Here is an 18,618-nt window from a genome sequence, read left to right as displayed (position 1 = left end):
ACTATTTTTTATATTCAACAAAACAAGAACTTTTCAGTCACTGTTTATACTATTTTTTGAATATGATTTTCATTGAAAATTTTATCTTAAACTTTTTCATCATTAATATTTTTGGCAAATATGATTTTAAATCATGTTTGCACAGTTTTATTTCATTTAGATGGGCCATAATTTATTTAGCCACTACCATTTGTTAGACAGTTTATTAAATCTTTATAAATGAATTATAGGACATAAACTTTGAATGGAATTAAAAACAAACCAATAATGGAAATTGGACTTTAGATTTACATTTAACTTTGCAATTATTTGATTAGAGAGTGAGTAGTGATATTTATAACATTGAATCTTCCATATATAAACTTCCATACACACACACACACACACTTGGTGTATATATATATATATATATACACGCACAAAACAAAGATATGTAATTTTATTCACATAGTCTCAACAAATTTATTTATGCTTATTTGTAGCTAATGCTCTGATTTTATTTTGAAAATACTGTATTTCCTAACTGGCCACTGATGATATTAGGAAAACTATTAAGTTCTGTAATTATTTTGTAATGGGCTGTTAGCCCTTCCTTTTAATTTGTTTTATTGTATTTTGATGACATCTATGAATAATAATACATTTGTCTGTCATTTTAAAATATTTACATAATTACCATTTTCATTTATTATCACTTTGGCTAGACAGTCTATGACTTTTTTTTTTTTGTATTAGTATGGAAGTGGGTATTATTGTGTTTCTTCCCTGTTAATGGGAATGCCTCTGATCTTCAATCATTAGAAAGGAGGTTTTGCTCTTAGATTGGGATTGGTTGCTATTAGCAAAACATTCAAATAAATCTTTTATTTCTACTTAACTAAGAGTTTTAATAAGGAATGGAGGTTGACAATTACACACAGCAAAATTAAAATGGTAATCAAAAACCTTCCCCAAAACAAAAGCCCAGGACCTGATGAATTTACAAATGAATTCTACCAAACATTCAGAGACCAATTAGTGCCTATCCTTCACAAACTCTTCCAAAAAATTGAGAAGGAAGGGATAATACCAAACACGTTCTATGAAGCCAACATTACACTAATACCAAAACTGAACAAGGACAACACAGAAAAAGAAAACTACAGGCCAATCTCTCTAATGAACACTGATGAAAAAATCCTCAATAAAATTTTAGCTATCAATACCAACAATGTATCCATAAGATAATTTACCATGACCAAGTAGGATTCATTCCAGGGACAAAAGGATGGTTCAACATCCGAAATTAAATCAACATTATCCAACACATCAACAAAAAGAAATATAAAAACCATATGATAATATCAATAGATGCTGAGAAAGCATTTGATAAAGTACAAAACCCATTCATGATAAAAGCCCTTGAAATTCTTGGGATACAAGGAACATACCTCAACATCATAAAGGCCATCTATGACAAGCCAACAGCCAGCATCATTCTCAATGGTGAAAAGCTGAAAGCAATTCCATTAAGATCTGGAACAAGACAAGGATGTCCACTCTCACCACTGCTTTTCAATATAATATTGAAAGGCCTAGCCAGAGCAATAAGACAAGAGAAACACATACAAGGAATCCAAATAGGAAAAGAAGAAGTTAAACTATCACTATTTGCAGATGATATGATAATATAATAGAGAACCCCAAAAACTCCACAGAAAAACTAATTCAACTCATCAATCAGTTCAGTAAAGTGGCAGGATACAAAATCAACATGCACAAATCAGTAGCCTTCCTATACACGAACTATAAATATGAAGAAGAAGAAATTAAAAAAAAATCCCTTTTATTATCAAAACAAAAAAAAATCAAATACTTGGGAATAAATCTAACAAAAGAGGTAAAGGACCTATCCAAAGAGAACTATAAAACACTGTTAAAAGAAATAGAAGAAGACACAAAGAAATGGGAAAACATACCCTGCTCATGGATTGGAAGAATTAACATTATCAAAATGGCCATCCTACCAAAAGCAATCTACAGATTCAATACTATTCCAATTAAAATTTCAATGATATTCTTCAAAGAAATAGAACAATTATTGATGAAATTCATATGGAGCCATAAAAAAACCCCAAATAGCCAAAGCTCTTTTGAAAAAGAAAGAAGGGAATGGAGGCATCACACTCCCAGACTTCAAACTATACTACAAAGCCATAATCATGAAAACTGCATGGTATTGGAACCAGAACAGACACACAGACCAATGGAATCGAATAGAAAACCCAGAAATAAACCCACAGATTTATGGTCAACTAATCTTTGACAAAGGAGCAAAGAATATGCATTGGCGCAAAGAAAGTTTGTTCAATAAATGGTGCTGGGAAAACTGGGTTGCTACATGCAAAAGAATGAAACTTGACTACTACCTCACACCATGCACAAAAACCAACTCAAAATGTATTAAAGAACTAGACATAAGACCTGAAACCATAAAATACATAGAAGGAAATATAGGCAAAACACTACATGACATGCACCTCAAAGACATCTTTACAGACACATCACCCAAAGCAGTGATAGTGAAGGCAAAGATCAACATCTGGGACTACATCAAATTAAAGAGCTTCTGTACAGAAAAAGAGACAATAACCAAAACAAAGAGAAACCCCACCGACTGGGAGAAAATTTTTGCACCCAACACTAACAATGAAGGACTGATCACAAAAATCTGCAAAGAGCTGATGAGACTCAACAAAAAGAAAATAATCCAGTCAAAAAATGGGCAGAAGAGCTAAAAAGAAACTTCTCTGAAGAGGAAATGCAAATGGCTAACAGGCATATGAAAAAATGTTCAACATCACCTGTAATCAGGAAAATGCAAATCAAAACTACCATGAGATACCATCTCACACCAGTGAGAATAAGACATATTAAAAAAACTAGCAACAACAAATGTTGGCGAGGTTGTGGAGAAAAAGGAACTCTTCTGCACTGCTGGCGGGAGTGCAAACTGGTCCAACCACTATGGAGAGCTGTGTGGAGATTTCTGGACCTACTAAACATAGAGCTTCCATATGATCCAGCAATTCCACTCCTAGGTATTTACCCAAATGACACAGAAACAGTAATTCCAAAGGGCACCTGCACCCCTATATTTATAGCAGCAGTATTTACAATAGCTAAGCTTTGGAAACAACTCAAATGCCCAAAAATAGATGACTGGATCAAAAGGATGTGTTACATATACACAATGGAATATTACTCAGCAATCAAAAACGATAAACACATGCAGTTTGCAGCAACATGGATGGAGCTAGAAGGGATCATGCTCAGAGAAATATGTCAGAAAGAAAAAGAAAAATACCAGATGGTCTCACTCATAGCAGGAATCTAGAAAACCTAAATAAGAGACCAGGAAAAAGACTAATCAATACAAAGTAAAAATCAAAATCAACAAGTAACTATAAACCAGAGACACACTACGGGGCGGGGAGGGACGGGAAAAGGAAGGACTAGAGTCAAAATAAGGGGTGGGGGTGCAATTGTATGGGGAATATAACCAAAATGAAAATGCATACATTGTGCAAAGATGAAAAAAGATGTAAGAATTATATAAAATAAAATATTTAAATAAAAAATAAAAAAAAGGAATGGAGGTTGAAATATAGTAAGTACAATTTGACTTCTCTCAAAATAACCATATATCTTTTCTTCTTTGACACATGGCTGGATATGTTTATATGAATAGTCTTATAAATGGAAAACTTACCAGTTGGTAAGCATATTAGTATTTGAAAAGATTGTTAGTTATTTTTTTTAGTACTTTATGTAGATATCTTCACTTGGTCCTAGCTAAGAGGCTGAGAAGTAGTAAAGACAGAGAGATAAAGGTATCTATGTCACTACTCATAAATTAGATTAACTTGAGGGTTTATTTCCTTTAGCTATTTCTATCATTGCTAGTATTGAGTTTATGACATAACAGAAGTCTTAAGAAGTCTTGTAAGAAAGAAGTCTGCTCAGCAGTATAAACCTACTCTGAAAATTATTTGATTACAAAATCTATTTTTATATTATTTTTCTAATATTAAGTTACTCAAATGATAAAGATTATATTTGTAACATACATATCAAGAGATTAATAATAAAAATTTATGAAGAAAAACTGTAATAAATCAAAAGGGAAAAGGAAGCTATCTTATAAGAAAATGGACATAGAATCTGAACAAGCAATGGACAAAAGAAATATAAATATTTGAAAAGGTGCCCAATTCCAGTAGAATGAAATCATTTAAAATTCTTAAAAATGAAAAATGTTTTTTTATTATTGAGAAAAATTAAAATGACTGAAAATATTTTAAGATTGGCAGGGTTGTGGGGAAAGCAGCATTCATAATTGCAAAGGCGCTGTAACTTTGGACAGAAATTTATCATTACTTATTTAAAAAGAACATACTGTTTTTATGATTTCCCTATTGCTTCTGTAACAAATTTACCATGAATTTGCTGTCTTAAAACAATATGAACTTATTATCTTATAGTTTTAGAGGTCAGAAATCCTAATATCAAGGTGTTGGCAAGTCTGGTTCCTTCTGGAGGACATAAGGGGAAAATCCTTCCTTGTCTTTACAGCTTCTAGAAGTTGACCTCCTTAGTGGGGTCATGGCACCACATCACATCAGCTTTTCTCACCTTCTGCTGCCCTTCTTGACTGCATTTAGGACCTACCTGGGTAATCCAGGATAATCTCCTCATTTTAAGATCCTTGATTTAATCATACCTGCAAAGTCATTTTTGTCATATGTAGAACATTCACAGGTTCCAGAGGTTAGGATGTGAATATCATTGGGGAGGGGGCATTATTCAACCTGCCACATTGTTCAACCAAACAACTATACTTCTTATTTGGTCCACACAAACAGTTGCACAGACACAATAAAGATATATGCACAAGGGTATTTGTATTGGAAAAAAGAGAAATTAAACACTCCATAGTAAGTAAATAGTTAAATAAAATAGAGTTCACCTCTAGCATGGAATATTATGAAGTATTAAGTAAATGAAGTTTCAGTGAATGTGTTGGCATGAAATAATCTTATTTCACAAGGGAAAATAAGTTGGTATTATTCATTTGCATTTAAAATATATTTTATACATGCATTTGTGTAAATATAAATGCATAGAAAATTTCCTGGAATAGATACACTCCAAGCTATTATAGGAATTTTCTCATGGGAGAGAACTGGGGCTGAATCAGAAATAAGAGTGACTTTATATTTTACCCTATGTAGACTACATTATGTGAATTATTTTTAACACTGAAAATGCCATCATATGGTATTTGTATAATAAAAAGCAAAGTCAGTGTAAAAATGCACAGGAAATAGGAAATTTCAAATAACGTTGTAGGGTGAAAATGGCCATGAAATTACAAGCAAAACCATTCTTCAAATAAAGCAGGAAAAGTTATACTGGATTAATTTCAGGTTAGCTATAAAAGTGAAATAAAAATGCCAAAACAGAGACTTAAAATGTGCAGACTCTTACTACCAAGTTCTGATTTACAGGTATTCTTTATGTATTAACTAGAGTTATTGTTAACATTGAAAATGATGAGAAAACAGAAAAGTGGTCCTTCAGTACCATAGTCCAATGAATGCAAAGAGTTTGAGGCTACTCCGGGGGCCATGAATCAATAGTACATCCCTTCATGCATGTGATCAGTGTGACGCTCTGTTCTCCACCAACAAAATATACTGCATGAGACCCATTAATGGGTTGCAACCTGCATATGGTAAACACTAGTCCCCTCTTTAGTGATTCCATGGGGCTGCTAACAATATTACTCCACCAACCTTTAGAGATTCATCTCCATGTCACTTTCTGAGGCACCTACTTGTATACCCACAGTTCATACATGCCACATCCTTTCAGGCATCCACGTCTTTGTAAAAGTGGGCTGGTCTTTTCTATCTCCTTCTCCATCAAGGAAAATACTCACTCCTGCATTCCTTGTTCCCCGGACTTTCTCCTTCCTAGTTCCTACCTGGGCAGGCAGTGAGCAATGCCGTCTTCTGTGCTCTCACAATATTGAAAATTGTAAATGTCTATGTCTGTTGATGTCATAAAGGTATAGTTTACCAATTCAAATAGTGCCACAAGGCTTCAACTCCAATCGCCATGTACAACTTCCGCCATCATTACCTATGCTGATAAACATACTTACGCTGTTTTTTTAAAAAAAACTTTAGATATTATCAAGTGACTTACTATTGTAAAGGATGACTATTTCATTAGTTTTACTGCCCTCTTTTCCCTCCCAGTGCCCACCCCATTATGTGTGTATAAAATTTCAATATAATCAACATACAGTATACATGATTATTATTATTATAAAAATTGTTTGCCTTGGACTGTGTTTTCTTTTTTGTAAAGCCTATTTTTTTCTGAAATTAATAAGTAATTTTATTTTATTTTCCCAATAAGGTGACATTCTTCTTAAAGAAGAGGAGGAGGGAACCATGGGGATACCTGGGAGGCGAATACTCCACACAGAGACAATCGCTAGCTTAAAGGCCTGGAGTAGGATTGGCAGGGAATATTTGAGACACAGCAGGAAGATCAGTGTGAGTGGAGTAGAATGATGGGAGGAACAGTCATTTGATGTGGCATAGAAGAGGCATATTGAAGAAGAGATGGACAGACAAAATTATATAAGTCCTTATAAGTTATGGTGATAATTTTGGATTTTGTTCTGAATGCAATGGTAAACCATTAGAATATTGTGAACAGAGAGAATTGATAGGGTCAAACTGCTGTTTTAAAAAAATTACTCAGACTCCTTTTTCTCAAAGGCATCATTGGAAGAAGGGTAGAAGCAGAGCGACCTGGTGAGAGGCTCTGGGAAGAGAGGATGGTGGCTAGGACCAAAGTGGTAGCAGTAAAGAGGCTATAAAACCCTTGAATTATGGATATACTTTGAAGGTAGAATTTGTATGTGACACAAAGAACCCTTTAATGCCTATTTGCTCCTTTCTATGTAATAGAGAAAACAAACCGAGGGATTAAGGACTTCAGTGACTTGTTCCAGGCTACACTGATAGTTATAGGAAAGTACACATTATATGGCCTGGCACATAGTAGGCTCTCATTAAAAATGAAGTTATTTTGTGACTGAGATACACGTCAACTCTAGTACTATTTTCACTAGTACCATTTTCACTACTGATCTTCCTGCTGTGTCTCAAATACTCCCTGCCAATCCTACCCCATTGTTTCCATAAGTCACATCTCTATATGTTTAATCAATCAACTAACCAGTCATCAAATTAAATAAAATTGTTTATGGGTGCTCATTGTATTTATAGTTTTGTGGAAGTAGAAGAGATAACACTGGTTACAAATGATATGAAAAACAATAATAGCAAACATTTATGGAACATTTGTCATCTGTTAGCAACTTTGCATACATTATCTCATTTAACACTGTAATGGCTGAATGTTGTGATCACCACAATTTTACAGATGAGGAAACAAAGGCTCAGAGAAGGCACAATAATTCCCAGGTCCAAAGAGTACAGTCAATATTTGGGCTCAGCTCATTTTAGATAATAGAATCCCTGTGTCAAAAGGTCTTATGAAAGACAGTCTTATTGATGAGAAATGATCAGTGAACATTACAGGAGCGTACATAAATAAAGTGGTCCCATGTTTTGTACACTAAAAATCAGCAAAAGGGGATCTAGAATGATCTATAAAGTAAATTTGATTTTAAAACATGGGTAGGATTTAGATAGAATATAATAAAAGAAGAAGAAATGTGAGATGAGAAATAGGGGAGGGGTAGCATAGTCTAATCAAAATCTAGAGGTGGAAATGATGTGACTGTGAGGGTCCAGAGAGAAGTCTGGCCTGGCTGTATTAAAAGGATCAAGCTGAGAAGTGATGAAATAATTGAGCTACACCTCCAATTCCTGATCTATTTGACAATATCCAGGAGTTCCTAGTAGAGAGAAATCTTATTTTTTCTATTGATGCAGGGTAGAGGGTAAGGTAAAGCCCTTTATTTAGATCCTAGAGACTCCCTCTTACATTACAAGAAATACTAAAACACACTCATCTCACATTAAAGACAATTTATATATATTTCATGTAGTAGGATTTTATAATGTAGCTAGTTTACTCTCAGATTTGCTGAGGCGGTAAGCCAACAGGTTCTACTTTCCAAAGTGAGATATGAGATGGTTATACAGACCTAGTGAAAGGTTTCAGAATACTAATTTTTTGACTCTTAAACCCTTTATCTACACTGAGATATAGAAGAGTACAGAAGGTGGGTTAAGAAATTTTAGTGAGAGTTGAGGGTGACTCACTCCTATTCTGCCTTTAAAGGAAGATGTGGGGCATCTGCCCTTTTTACATCAAGTCTAAAGGAAGGGAATTAAGGAGACCACTTGGGCAGCTTACGTGATTCTCCTGTAGTTTGAATGATGCAGTAGACTATATCGCTAGTGCACAGTAGACTGAGGTCTACATCTGGAGCTTGGCTAGCTTCCTGAGAGCGTCGGTAGGGACAGTAATACTGCACAGGTAGCTGACACTCCCAGAACATGTTTGGGGCAAAGGAGAACAGCTCTCCAGAGGTGAGCTGCTTGAATGGTAGAGCTGGATAAGTTGTCTTAGACCTTGATCAAGTTGGCCATGAGAAGGGGCAAGGGATTGCTAGCCTCTCAGGCAAAGGAGGAGAAAACAATCTTTAGAGGAGAGATCCCTCTTTGGAGGGTTTCCAAAGAGCCTATGCAAGCACCCTGATAGAGAAAGGGCCAGCTTCTTAGTCCTTCTCTCATGGCAACCCCTGATGGCATAAGCATCTTTCCCCCTTTTCCTCTTCCTCCCTTTGTCCCTTAATCATGGTTATCAAATGGCAAAGGAGGTTAAGTGTGAAAAATGACAGAAGTATTGAACCATATTCTCCCTTGAACACATAGATTTAATTTGAAATCAGATAAAATGGTCTTATAAATACTTAAGAGTCATGCTTGTTTCACCAAATAGTTATGTAAATGGATTGAATTTAGTTGACACACATATTGCCTTATTGTTGCTATTTAGTTGAATGCTGCCTGATTTTGATTTTGTAGATTTTTTTTCATATTTTGGAGCCAGTACATTATTTTAATCTCATGTCTTAAGGATTTTCATGGGCACTTAAAATCTCATGTATTATATAGCACACAATGGGTAAAGTGACCAGGGACACATAACTGGAAGATTTCTGGGCTTAGATTCTGAAGACGTGAGGTCAAATCTTTGGCTTTAAAAATATTGGGGTTTGTGACTCCACACAAGACAGGTCTTCTCTCTGAGCCCTGGCTTTCTCATTGTAATGGGAAGAAGCTGTACCAGTTGACCGCTCCTGTCCTGATTGGTTCTAAAGTTCACATCTCAAGGATTCTATTGGTAGCTTATGGAGCTTGACATACAGTCAGTTTAAATAGCAGTTTCTTTGCTCAGTGAATAAACCAGTGACAGCAGGAGCCTGTACTAAGTCCTCCCAGCTTTGACCTTGTATCTATTTGGAACATCAGGACCCCAATTTGTCTTTAGGTCAGATAAAGAAGGCTCCTCCCACTGGGGGATAAAGGGTAAGTAGGCACAGAAGACAACCCTCTTACCTTATTGAGAGTGTTGAGAGCTGCCTGGGCTGCTGTGAGTGCTGGCTCTGCTTTGGCCAGGTCTTCCTCACAGTCCTTCTGCTTCTGCTTCACCTCTAGCATGATGAGGGCCACCTTCTGCTCCTCTTCATCTGCAATGGCTTTTTCTCTGCTCACTTTGTCAGTCTCTACACCTACTACATGAATTAGTTTGTCTGCATCTTCATTCTTCTGCTTCAACTCCACTTCCTGGGTGGCCAGCTTGGCTTTTAGATCATCCACCTGGAGCAGAGAAGCAACAAGGTCTAACATGCACCCTGAACCAATCACATAGGAAGCCCTACTTCTAGTTGGCCCACTTCCAGTTTTCCCAGGCCAACAATCTTCAATTAGGGCTCATCTGAGATTTTGCCTTTTCTCCACTGTCAAACGTCCCCATACTTCTGCCTGAGTTTGAGTCTCTGCCAAATGGAAGTAAAGTGGTTGACTTTAGAAAACTGAATAAATAGCCTTTGCTTGTTCTTATTTGATTAGTCTTCATTTATTTCCACAATTCTTACAAGAAATAGATGACCAGGTAGAGTAGCACAGCAAGAATCTCAAGAATCTCAGGAATCAATGGCAAGAATCTCAAGAATCTCAAAGGCTCCCCATCCAGCCCCTGAAGTCATAGGCATTTCTTAAGCAGTAACAAAGTGATGGGATATTAGCACCTGGGAAACTTTCTATGATCTATTTCTCTGATTAGCCAGAGATGGAGAAACAGTTGTTTTTTTTTTTTTTTTTTTTTTTTTTAATCTAAATACAGATCAGTCGAGTATGGTGGGACTCTCCATAGGGGCCAGTAGTGTATGGTGGGACTCCTCATTAGTATGTATGATACTGATATGTATTATCTGGTACTTGCTGGAAATGCAAAATCTCAGGCCTCACTCTGAATCTATTAAATCAGAAATTCTGGAGGTGGAGACCAGCAATCTGTGTTTTAACAGACCATTGGGTGATTTTGATGCCTGCTGAGGTTTGAGAATCACTGGCCTAATATACTGGCCTTTCCAGTGCAAAAAGACTCAGATCTATTTATTTCTGGAAAGTAAAAAAGTCATTTTTATTTGCAATATGGCCCGTACAATTTACATTCCAGAATGACCTCTGGTCTCTCATTTCTCTGCAGTCTATTTCATGTAAAACCAAAGATTACTTCAGAGCTCCTGGAACATGTCAAACAGATTCAAATGCTTTATGATGCAAAATGCATAAGGGGAAAAATAAAGCAGAGGCTTAGACACTGCTGATAATTTGCCTTTCATAGCAGATCAAAAGAAAAGAAAAGGAAAGCAAAAAAAAAAAAGAATGCTCTTTAATTTTGTGTATTCATAGAAACTGGAGACTTTGCATTAACCTCAAATGGAGGCCTGCTCCCTGGAACACGTCTTATAGTCCCATGTTGGAAGGTTAATCCATTTCCATCTCCCGTTGTTCAGCTGCAGAGAGTTATTTCTACCAGTACAAAGATGCAATTGTAAATCAAAATGATTGAACCACATAATCACTGCAGTCAGCAAACACACCAGTAACTTTTTGTTCCTTTTTAAAGCTTGGGAGATTTGAGAAAATTGAAGTTTTTTTTTGTTATTATTGTTGTTTGTTTTGTTGATTGCAGATACAGTTTAAGATCTCAAGGTAAATCATTGCAAGCTCTGTGAATGGGAGCTTTATAGCTCTTAAGCCCTGACATGGAGTGACATGAGCCCTGCCAGTCAGAATTAGGCTGCCCCCTGTCAAACTACAGAGAAGGCATAACTCAGGTTTATTGTATGGCTCTTCTACAACTGAACAGGGAATTAAAATAAGTTACTTAATTTTTTCTCTTGTTTTCCCTATTCAAACCACCTGAGCTATATTTTGGATCTCTTCTTCTGTAGACACTTGGAAGATTAAGAGGGAGACTAATATAAACATTGAAGACACCCTTTCCCTCAGTCTGGTGGGCCCCATGAGTATTGATCATGTGTGGTAAGGGGAAGAATGTCAATTAGAGTGGGTGACGACAAGATGGTAGTGAGAGACACTTTCTTCTTCAAGCACCAGGTACAAGATGCTAAAACAAGAGACCAAGCTTTCTATGACCTTTTTACCAAAGTGCCAGAAAAAAAGTGAACCCAGGAAAATCAATGGCAATAAATTCTCCTCTAGGGGTTGGAGGGCTAGAGATATCCTCCTTAACTTGGAGTCCATATAGTCACCCCATTTTCTGATATGAATTTCAATGTCAAGCTGGCTTTCCTCTTACACATGGCTCCCACCTGTAGTAGACATCTGTTATGCTGCCTGTCTAATAACTACTTTCCATTCCTGTTCTGGTATCATAGTTTGATTTTCCTTTGGTGCTCTCCTCTTCCTTTCCAAGTCCTTGTCACTTGGGTGAAGCTTACTCTGGTGGTTCTTATTTGATCCTGAATTGGTCAATTGGAGTGTCCTAGTCATAGAGATGGATTCAACTATGGGTAAACCAATGGCCCAAAGTGGCCAATCAGAGCCAATGAACTTCCGTCCAGGAAGTTGGTAGAAAATACTGGGAAAGAGACATTCCTTTTTATAGTGGGGTTGCAAAACTAATTTAAGTTGGAGGTTGTTAGAGTTATGGAGATTGCCTGTCTGAACAGGGACGTTGACTGAGTAGCCAGTCCAGTTCTCTATATCTGAATTTTCATTTTATGAATCAATTAATTTCTTTTAATTTTATCCTGTTGTTTTGCCTAAACAACAGTCTAGGCAAAATCAGTTGGATTATGGTCAGTTGCCATCAACTCCCCTCCCTTCTCTTCCCCTCCCCTTCGCTGTTCTCTTCTTCCCCTCACTTTCCTCTCTTCTCCTCCTCTCCTTTCCTTCCTTCCTTCTCCCCTCCCCTCTTCCTCACGTCTCTCTTTCCATATTTTTCATTTCATTTTTATTTGTTTTTGCTAAGTGAATTTAGTTAGTTTTTTCACTGGCAACCAAGAGTACTGGCAAATACATCACAACTGATTAAACTGTCAGCTTCAGTAAGTTTGGCGGCCTGAGACTATTTGAAACCTCAAGATTAACTAAATGTTAAAGTTTCCAGATTGACAGATTTGTGGAGTAAATCCCATATGCAGGGAATTGGCAACAGCCTTCAGGCCTTTTGTGAACATTTCTTCAGTTCAATAGCCTTTTTTATTAGGAGTACACCTGAGTTAGGTACAAAAGCTGGGATGACAGTGGGTTCTGAGGGTATCAGTGAAATATGAAGTGAGACTGAAGCCAAAAGAGAGAACACAGTTATACCAACTGTGAAGTTTTCAGTTGAAGCTACAGCAAAGACAGAAGATGCCACCTAAAGACTCAGCAGGACCAGCCACTGTCATAAGAGCCAATGAGAACTGAGGAACACACCATGTTGTTTGGCATCTGCTGCTTGAAACCCAATACCACCACAGAGATGAGAAAGAGAAAAGACCCTTAAGAGGGAAACAACCCTGAGAAGAAGTTAGAACCCTGAACTGAATACCCTCCCAAGACCGAAGTTTTGAACCTGAAGTAACCAAGTTAATCTAAAATGCAAGATTAGGAGGTTTCTACTCTCAGATGAAAAAGATGGATTCAGATCTAATCTGTATTCAGTTATAGAAAAATAAATTTGATGTTTTACCAACTGGGCCTAAGCAAGTTTATAAACTTTCAATAATGATACAGTTGTTAATTATTGTTATTGTTACCACTGTCATTACCAAATGAACTTAGAGGCTATTGGAGCCAGAGCTGTGAGATTTATTTAACCTTCAGTCATAATTGGATAGTAGGACACTGATGCCCTGTCACTCAAGTCACTGCCCTCACGCCAAGATTATGATAATGCACGTTAGACCTTTTCTACAAGTGAGACAATTTCAAATGATGGGTTTATATAAGAGTTAGAAACTCATCATTATAATCATCAGTTAGTATTTGTAGAATATAGACCATGTACACAGTGTTGCGAACAACCATCTTCCGTCCCCACTCTCTGAGCTTGTAGGTGGTTTTAGAACTTGATCATTTGTTTCTTTGCCTATCTGTCTGCCATATACTCAGCTACCATTTATTTAGCCATTTATAGACTATCTATCACGAGCCAATGAAACCAGATTTCTGCCCCTGAAGGACTGATAACAGTATGACATGCTATGCAAACAGCATAGCATGATATATAAGTAGCATAGCATGATGTATAGCAATAGAAGAAACATAATTTGAGGATGGAGCAACAAAGAAAGGGATGTAAACATGCTCAAGTCTTAGAAAGGGCTTCTGGGTCAGGGGAGGGAGGGAGAGAGCTTAGGTCTTGTCAATGACAAGCTGACAAAGTGGGAGCACACGCATATGTAGACATTGAAATGTGAGTCTGCTATAGCACTCTGGGGGAACTGAGAAGAGTACTGCTGGACTCCAGGGTACAATGTGGTAGTAAGAAAAGGTGGAGTAATATGCAAGCATACAATTATAAGAATTCTGAAAGAGCTATTCCTGAATCTGATCTGTAACATCTAAACTATTAAGATCTACAAAAGAGAACATTCAGACTACAATTTGAGAAATATCACTTTAGGAGCAGGATAGTGGTGGGCCCAGAGCTATGCTGGCTAGGTTGGTAGACACTAGTCCCATGTAGTGTGTGAGCTCTTAAAATGTGTATTTTTCCCAATTAAGATGCACTATAAGTATAACCATATATACTAGTTTTTGAAATCTTATAGGAAAAAAAGGAAATCAATTCATTAATAACTTTTTTACATTGGTTACATTTTAAAGTGATAAGATAACATTTTGGATATATTGGGTCAAATAAATTATATTACTGAAATATATGATAAAATAATAAAATTATATGTATAATAAAATTGTACCATTAAATAAAATTCACTTGTGCCATTTTACTTTTTTTGATGCAGCTACTGCATAATTTAAATTCACACACATACATGACTGGGATAATATTTCTGTTGGAGAGTGCTGTCAGAACATAATCAGAAAGACTAAGAAGAATGCTATTCAGTCATCAGAAAGTAATTAAGAATACCCACTGAGCAGACACTGTTGTAGGCACTTATGATACATCAGCAAAAAAACCAGACAGGATTCAAGTCCTTTTAGAACTTGTAATCGACAGATGAAGATAGACAACAAAAAATAGACACAACAGGGCCTCCCCGGTGGCGCAGCGGTTGAGCGCTGGGTTGCGAAGCTGCCCGCAGCCTCTGCAGCGCCGGTTCAATACCCGCTGCTCCCCGGCCACCGAGGGAGGGTCCCACATGGTGCGCAGACCTCTCCTGCCGCCCGCTGCTCCCCTCAGCAGTGTACTTCAGTCCTTCTGCCTGCTCTGCTCCCCGCTCTGGCTCTGGTGAATTCTCTCACCCTCCCGCGCTTCTGACTGTACCCAGTGCTTGTATAAATAAATAAATAAATCTTTAAAAAAAAAAATAGACACAACAAATAAGTAAATTATATAATATGTTATACAGGGGTAAGCACTATAAGATAAATGTAAAGGTGAGCAGAATCTAACCTGCCCCGAACTATAGATCTAAGAAGGGGTTTTGATAGAAATGGACAATAGCTTCATAATTGTCACAGGCTACTTCAAAGACATTGAGTTTAAACAGATCTCACTATGCCTGAAAGTAAATGAAAAATAAAAAAGGTCTTCTATGAAAATAAAGAGTAAGGAAGGGAATCATCTTCTAGAAGATTAAAAAGAATACAGCTATGAAATTAATTCATTGCTGGAGCTACAAAAATTATGGAAGAAGCTGTTTGACATGATTAGTAAAAAGTTTTCTGTGATACAGTTACAGGAAATCAGACTTAAATAAAAAAAGCAGTAGGATGTGTTGGAAAGGGAAAAAGGACGAGATGAACATGGCTGTTAGGATATTAAAAATGTAATAGTATAATTGAATTCTTCACTGGAATCATAAGAAGCAGAAGCATTATTACACACTATTAAATTAGTATTACTGATGGTAAAATTGAAAAGCTCTCCTAGAAAGTAGAGTAAAAAGACCAAAGGGATTGAAACAATGAGTGAGAACATAATAGACATGGGGCACAAGGAAGCCATCCAGCTCATCATTACTCCTGAAGGAGATGCCAGATCAGATGAACAAAACCACATAATGTAAAAGTTTCCCAAGCAGAAGAAAGACTGTATATAGGTTGCAAGGGCTCACTGCATACCATTAAATGAACAGAAATTCTTTAGACATATAACATCTATGAATCAAGAAACTGAAGTGGGGAGACAGGATAAGTCAAAAAGAGGAAGTTCAAAAGAGCTATTCTAAAAGACAAACTTCTGAGAAAACAACAGCAAATGATAGGCATAGTTATTTATATGAACATGTGATGTCCACGAATTACATTGCTCACAATTTTAGCTCAATTGTGCAAATGTATGAAATTTTGCCATCTTAATGAGAAGCCAATTCTACTACTGATAAACAGAGCACAAGAAGGGACCATCAAAGAACCAGCAATATTTGATGGGCATGAATAGAAGCAGAGAAGGTACTAGAGTTGTCCCCAATTCTCAAGGGGAGAACAACAAATTGAAATAAACTTGTTCCATTTAGAAGAGTAAGAGAAATACAAGATCTCCTTTTGGTGGCCAACCACTGAGGAATACACAAAGAAATGCATAAAATGAGACAGGAGTTATTTAATAAATTAAGTTCCAATGACTGACAAATAATACAATAAAACAAGAAAGACAAAGGAAAATTGGTATGACCCTGTAACCATTTCTCTCAATAATTCAACTCTCTTGTTTTTGAAGAAGGAAAGAAAATGGATGGGAGAGGAAGGGAAAGTAAGGTAAAAGAGGAAGATGGTAAAGGAGAGAAGAGGTACTTCAGGGGTTCTAGAGTTCATGAGGGAGAGCAGACCAGACCTGAAGTTGAGGATGAGCACTTCTGCTGGAAGACCCACACCTTAACCTTGGGCACTTTTGCTTATGACACTAGGGCTTCTGGAAAACCATAAACAACTCCTGGACCTTGATTGTGATCCCTCCTATGATCTGGAAGGGGCTGCTCCCATTCCCTCTGAGCATCCCAAAGGCAGGAGAGATCGAAAGGCTGTTGCTCACCTGGGCTGATGTGCTGTGGAGCTTAAGCAGCCCATTCTCCAGCCGCTCCATTTTGGATTTGAGCTCTTTTCCATTCTTTTGCAGCAAACTTTGGTAGAGTCTGATGAACTCCAGAAATGACTTGGGGGTTGTGTAGTTGTAGCGCTGCTCATTGCTCAGATAAGACTTCGAGGTTTGGTTCACACTTGTGTGGACGAAAGCCATGAACTTGCTAATAGACTGCTTGACTGTGGGCTAAAGTCAAAGAGAAGGAAATAGATTATCTCAACATGACGATTGGAGGTGATGGCCCACCTGATGCATTGCTTCACCACGTGGAAAGTTGTGTTCCAAGAACTCTCTCCAAGCCTAAACATTAACCCTGAGATTCTTCACAATGAATTTCTTGTACCTTGAGGTAGAGAGGTTCCTGAAGAGTGTCTCCTGTTCCTTCTTACCTCAATACTCTCTGTATTCTGCAAAAAGCGGAGGCTGACAGACTCTAATGCCTGCTGAGGCCACTCATGGAACCAGTCAATAGCTGTACAGTTCACAATGGCTGGGAATTTCCTGCTGCGCACCCTCAGCTTGTTCCCCACAGGAGAGAAGCAGAGAGTAACCTAAAAAGTCAAAAGGGTGGGGAGAACAAGAAGGTATCAGTGAAGTACTTACAGAGAGACAGCGAGGGGCTTGTAGAGAGACAGTGAGGGGCTTTGGATTCTTTAGCTCCTAGAAAATTGGGAAGCACATCCAACAGAGACAAAAATGCTTATATTACTGATAGTTTTTATTTAAGATTTATTTATTTATGCATACAAGAACTGGGGTACAGGCCAGAGGAGCGGAGGGTGAGAGGACTGACCAGAGACAGAGTGGGGAGCAGAATAGGCAGATTTACTGAAATACACTGCTGAGGGAAGCAGTGGATGAGACAGGAGTGGTCTGCTGCACCATGTGGGTTAGCTCCCTGGCCCTGGATTGAACTTGTGCTGCAGTGGCTGTGGATAGCTTCATAGTGTTGAGACTTAACCCCTTGCACCACCACGGAGGTCCCCAAGTTAACTGATAGTTTTTTTAGGCAAGAAATGAAGAACCCCTAGCCTGCATGAGGCAAGAGGGAGGTTGCTATCCATGGAACGGATGAGATAGTTGTCTTTGCAAAGGTATTCAGGATGAGAAGAGCATTGCATCCTAACCGCCCACTCCTGCTTGTGTCCAAAATATTAGTAGAGAATCCTATGAACCATCCTTGATCCTCCCTCTGTTGGGCAGTAGATCCTTCTATACCTTTAGTTGTCGTCGGACACGGTCTATGAAGAACTTCCAGCAGTTCTCTCTGTTGTCAACCAGACCTTGGCTCTTGACTTCATTTCTCACATTGCTTATAATATTTTCAACTTCATCATCAGGGTAGAGATCTGGTATCTCTCCTGGGAAGAGACAGAGCACAGGTGGGCAACTTTGGGATCTCTGGGCAGTACAGTTGGATATGGGAGGTTATCCCGCCTGACTTGAGACTTAGGCTTTGGATTTTAGGGCATGCTCCTTTACTTACTGCTGGTAAAACTGGACAGACACCTCATCTACTTCAAACCAAGGGTAGAAGTATGACAGCTTAAAGAATGGAACAGAGTATACAGCACCCTCTTGTCCCGAGTTAGCAGTGGGTAACACAAAAATCTTTCAATTGCCTTCTTTTGCTTAAAGCTTTTATTTACTAACTAATATTATCATAAATGCTCCTAATGAGCTTAATATTTAGTAGGATAAATAAAACAGTTGCAAAATAGTTGTAAGACTGTGTGAGAAAAGGTCATGAGAAACATAAGCTAAATCCATATATTTAAGAAGGATAAG

The 18,618-nt window shown here is 37.6% G+C and overlaps 1 protein-coding gene across 3 annotated transcripts in view; it reads right to left on the bottom strand.

Moving 5' to 3' along the window:
* DNAH9 (dynein axonemal heavy chain 9) overlaps positions 1–18,618 on the bottom strand; it is a gene marked incomplete at its 3' end in the record, with an annotated part of 308,650 nt that overhangs the window by 85,702 nt on the left and 204,330 nt on the right. For all 3 annotated transcript variants that reach the window (XM_084236563.1, XM_084236562.1, XM_084236564.1), the window contains exons 46-49: positions 18,049–18,191; positions 17,220–17,381; positions 16,783–17,016; positions 9,657–9,917 (exon numbers count right to left, since the gene is read on the bottom strand). In XM_084236563.1, coding sequence (XP_084092689.1) covers positions 9,657–9,917; positions 16,783–17,016; positions 17,220–17,381; positions 18,049–18,191 — 800 coding nt within the window. The remainder of the gene's footprint in view (positions 1–9,656; positions 9,918–16,782; positions 17,017–17,219; positions 17,382–18,048; positions 18,192–18,618) is intronic.

This window comes from Talpa europaea, assembly GCF_964194135.1.
Source record: "Talpa europaea genome assembly, chromosome: 7".
NCBI classification, from domain to species: Eukaryota; Metazoa; Chordata; class Mammalia; order Eulipotyphla; family Talpidae; genus Talpa; species Talpa europaea.
Note: the sequence above shows the minus strand (reverse complement) of the source record. Positions and strands in the feature narration are given on the sequence as shown.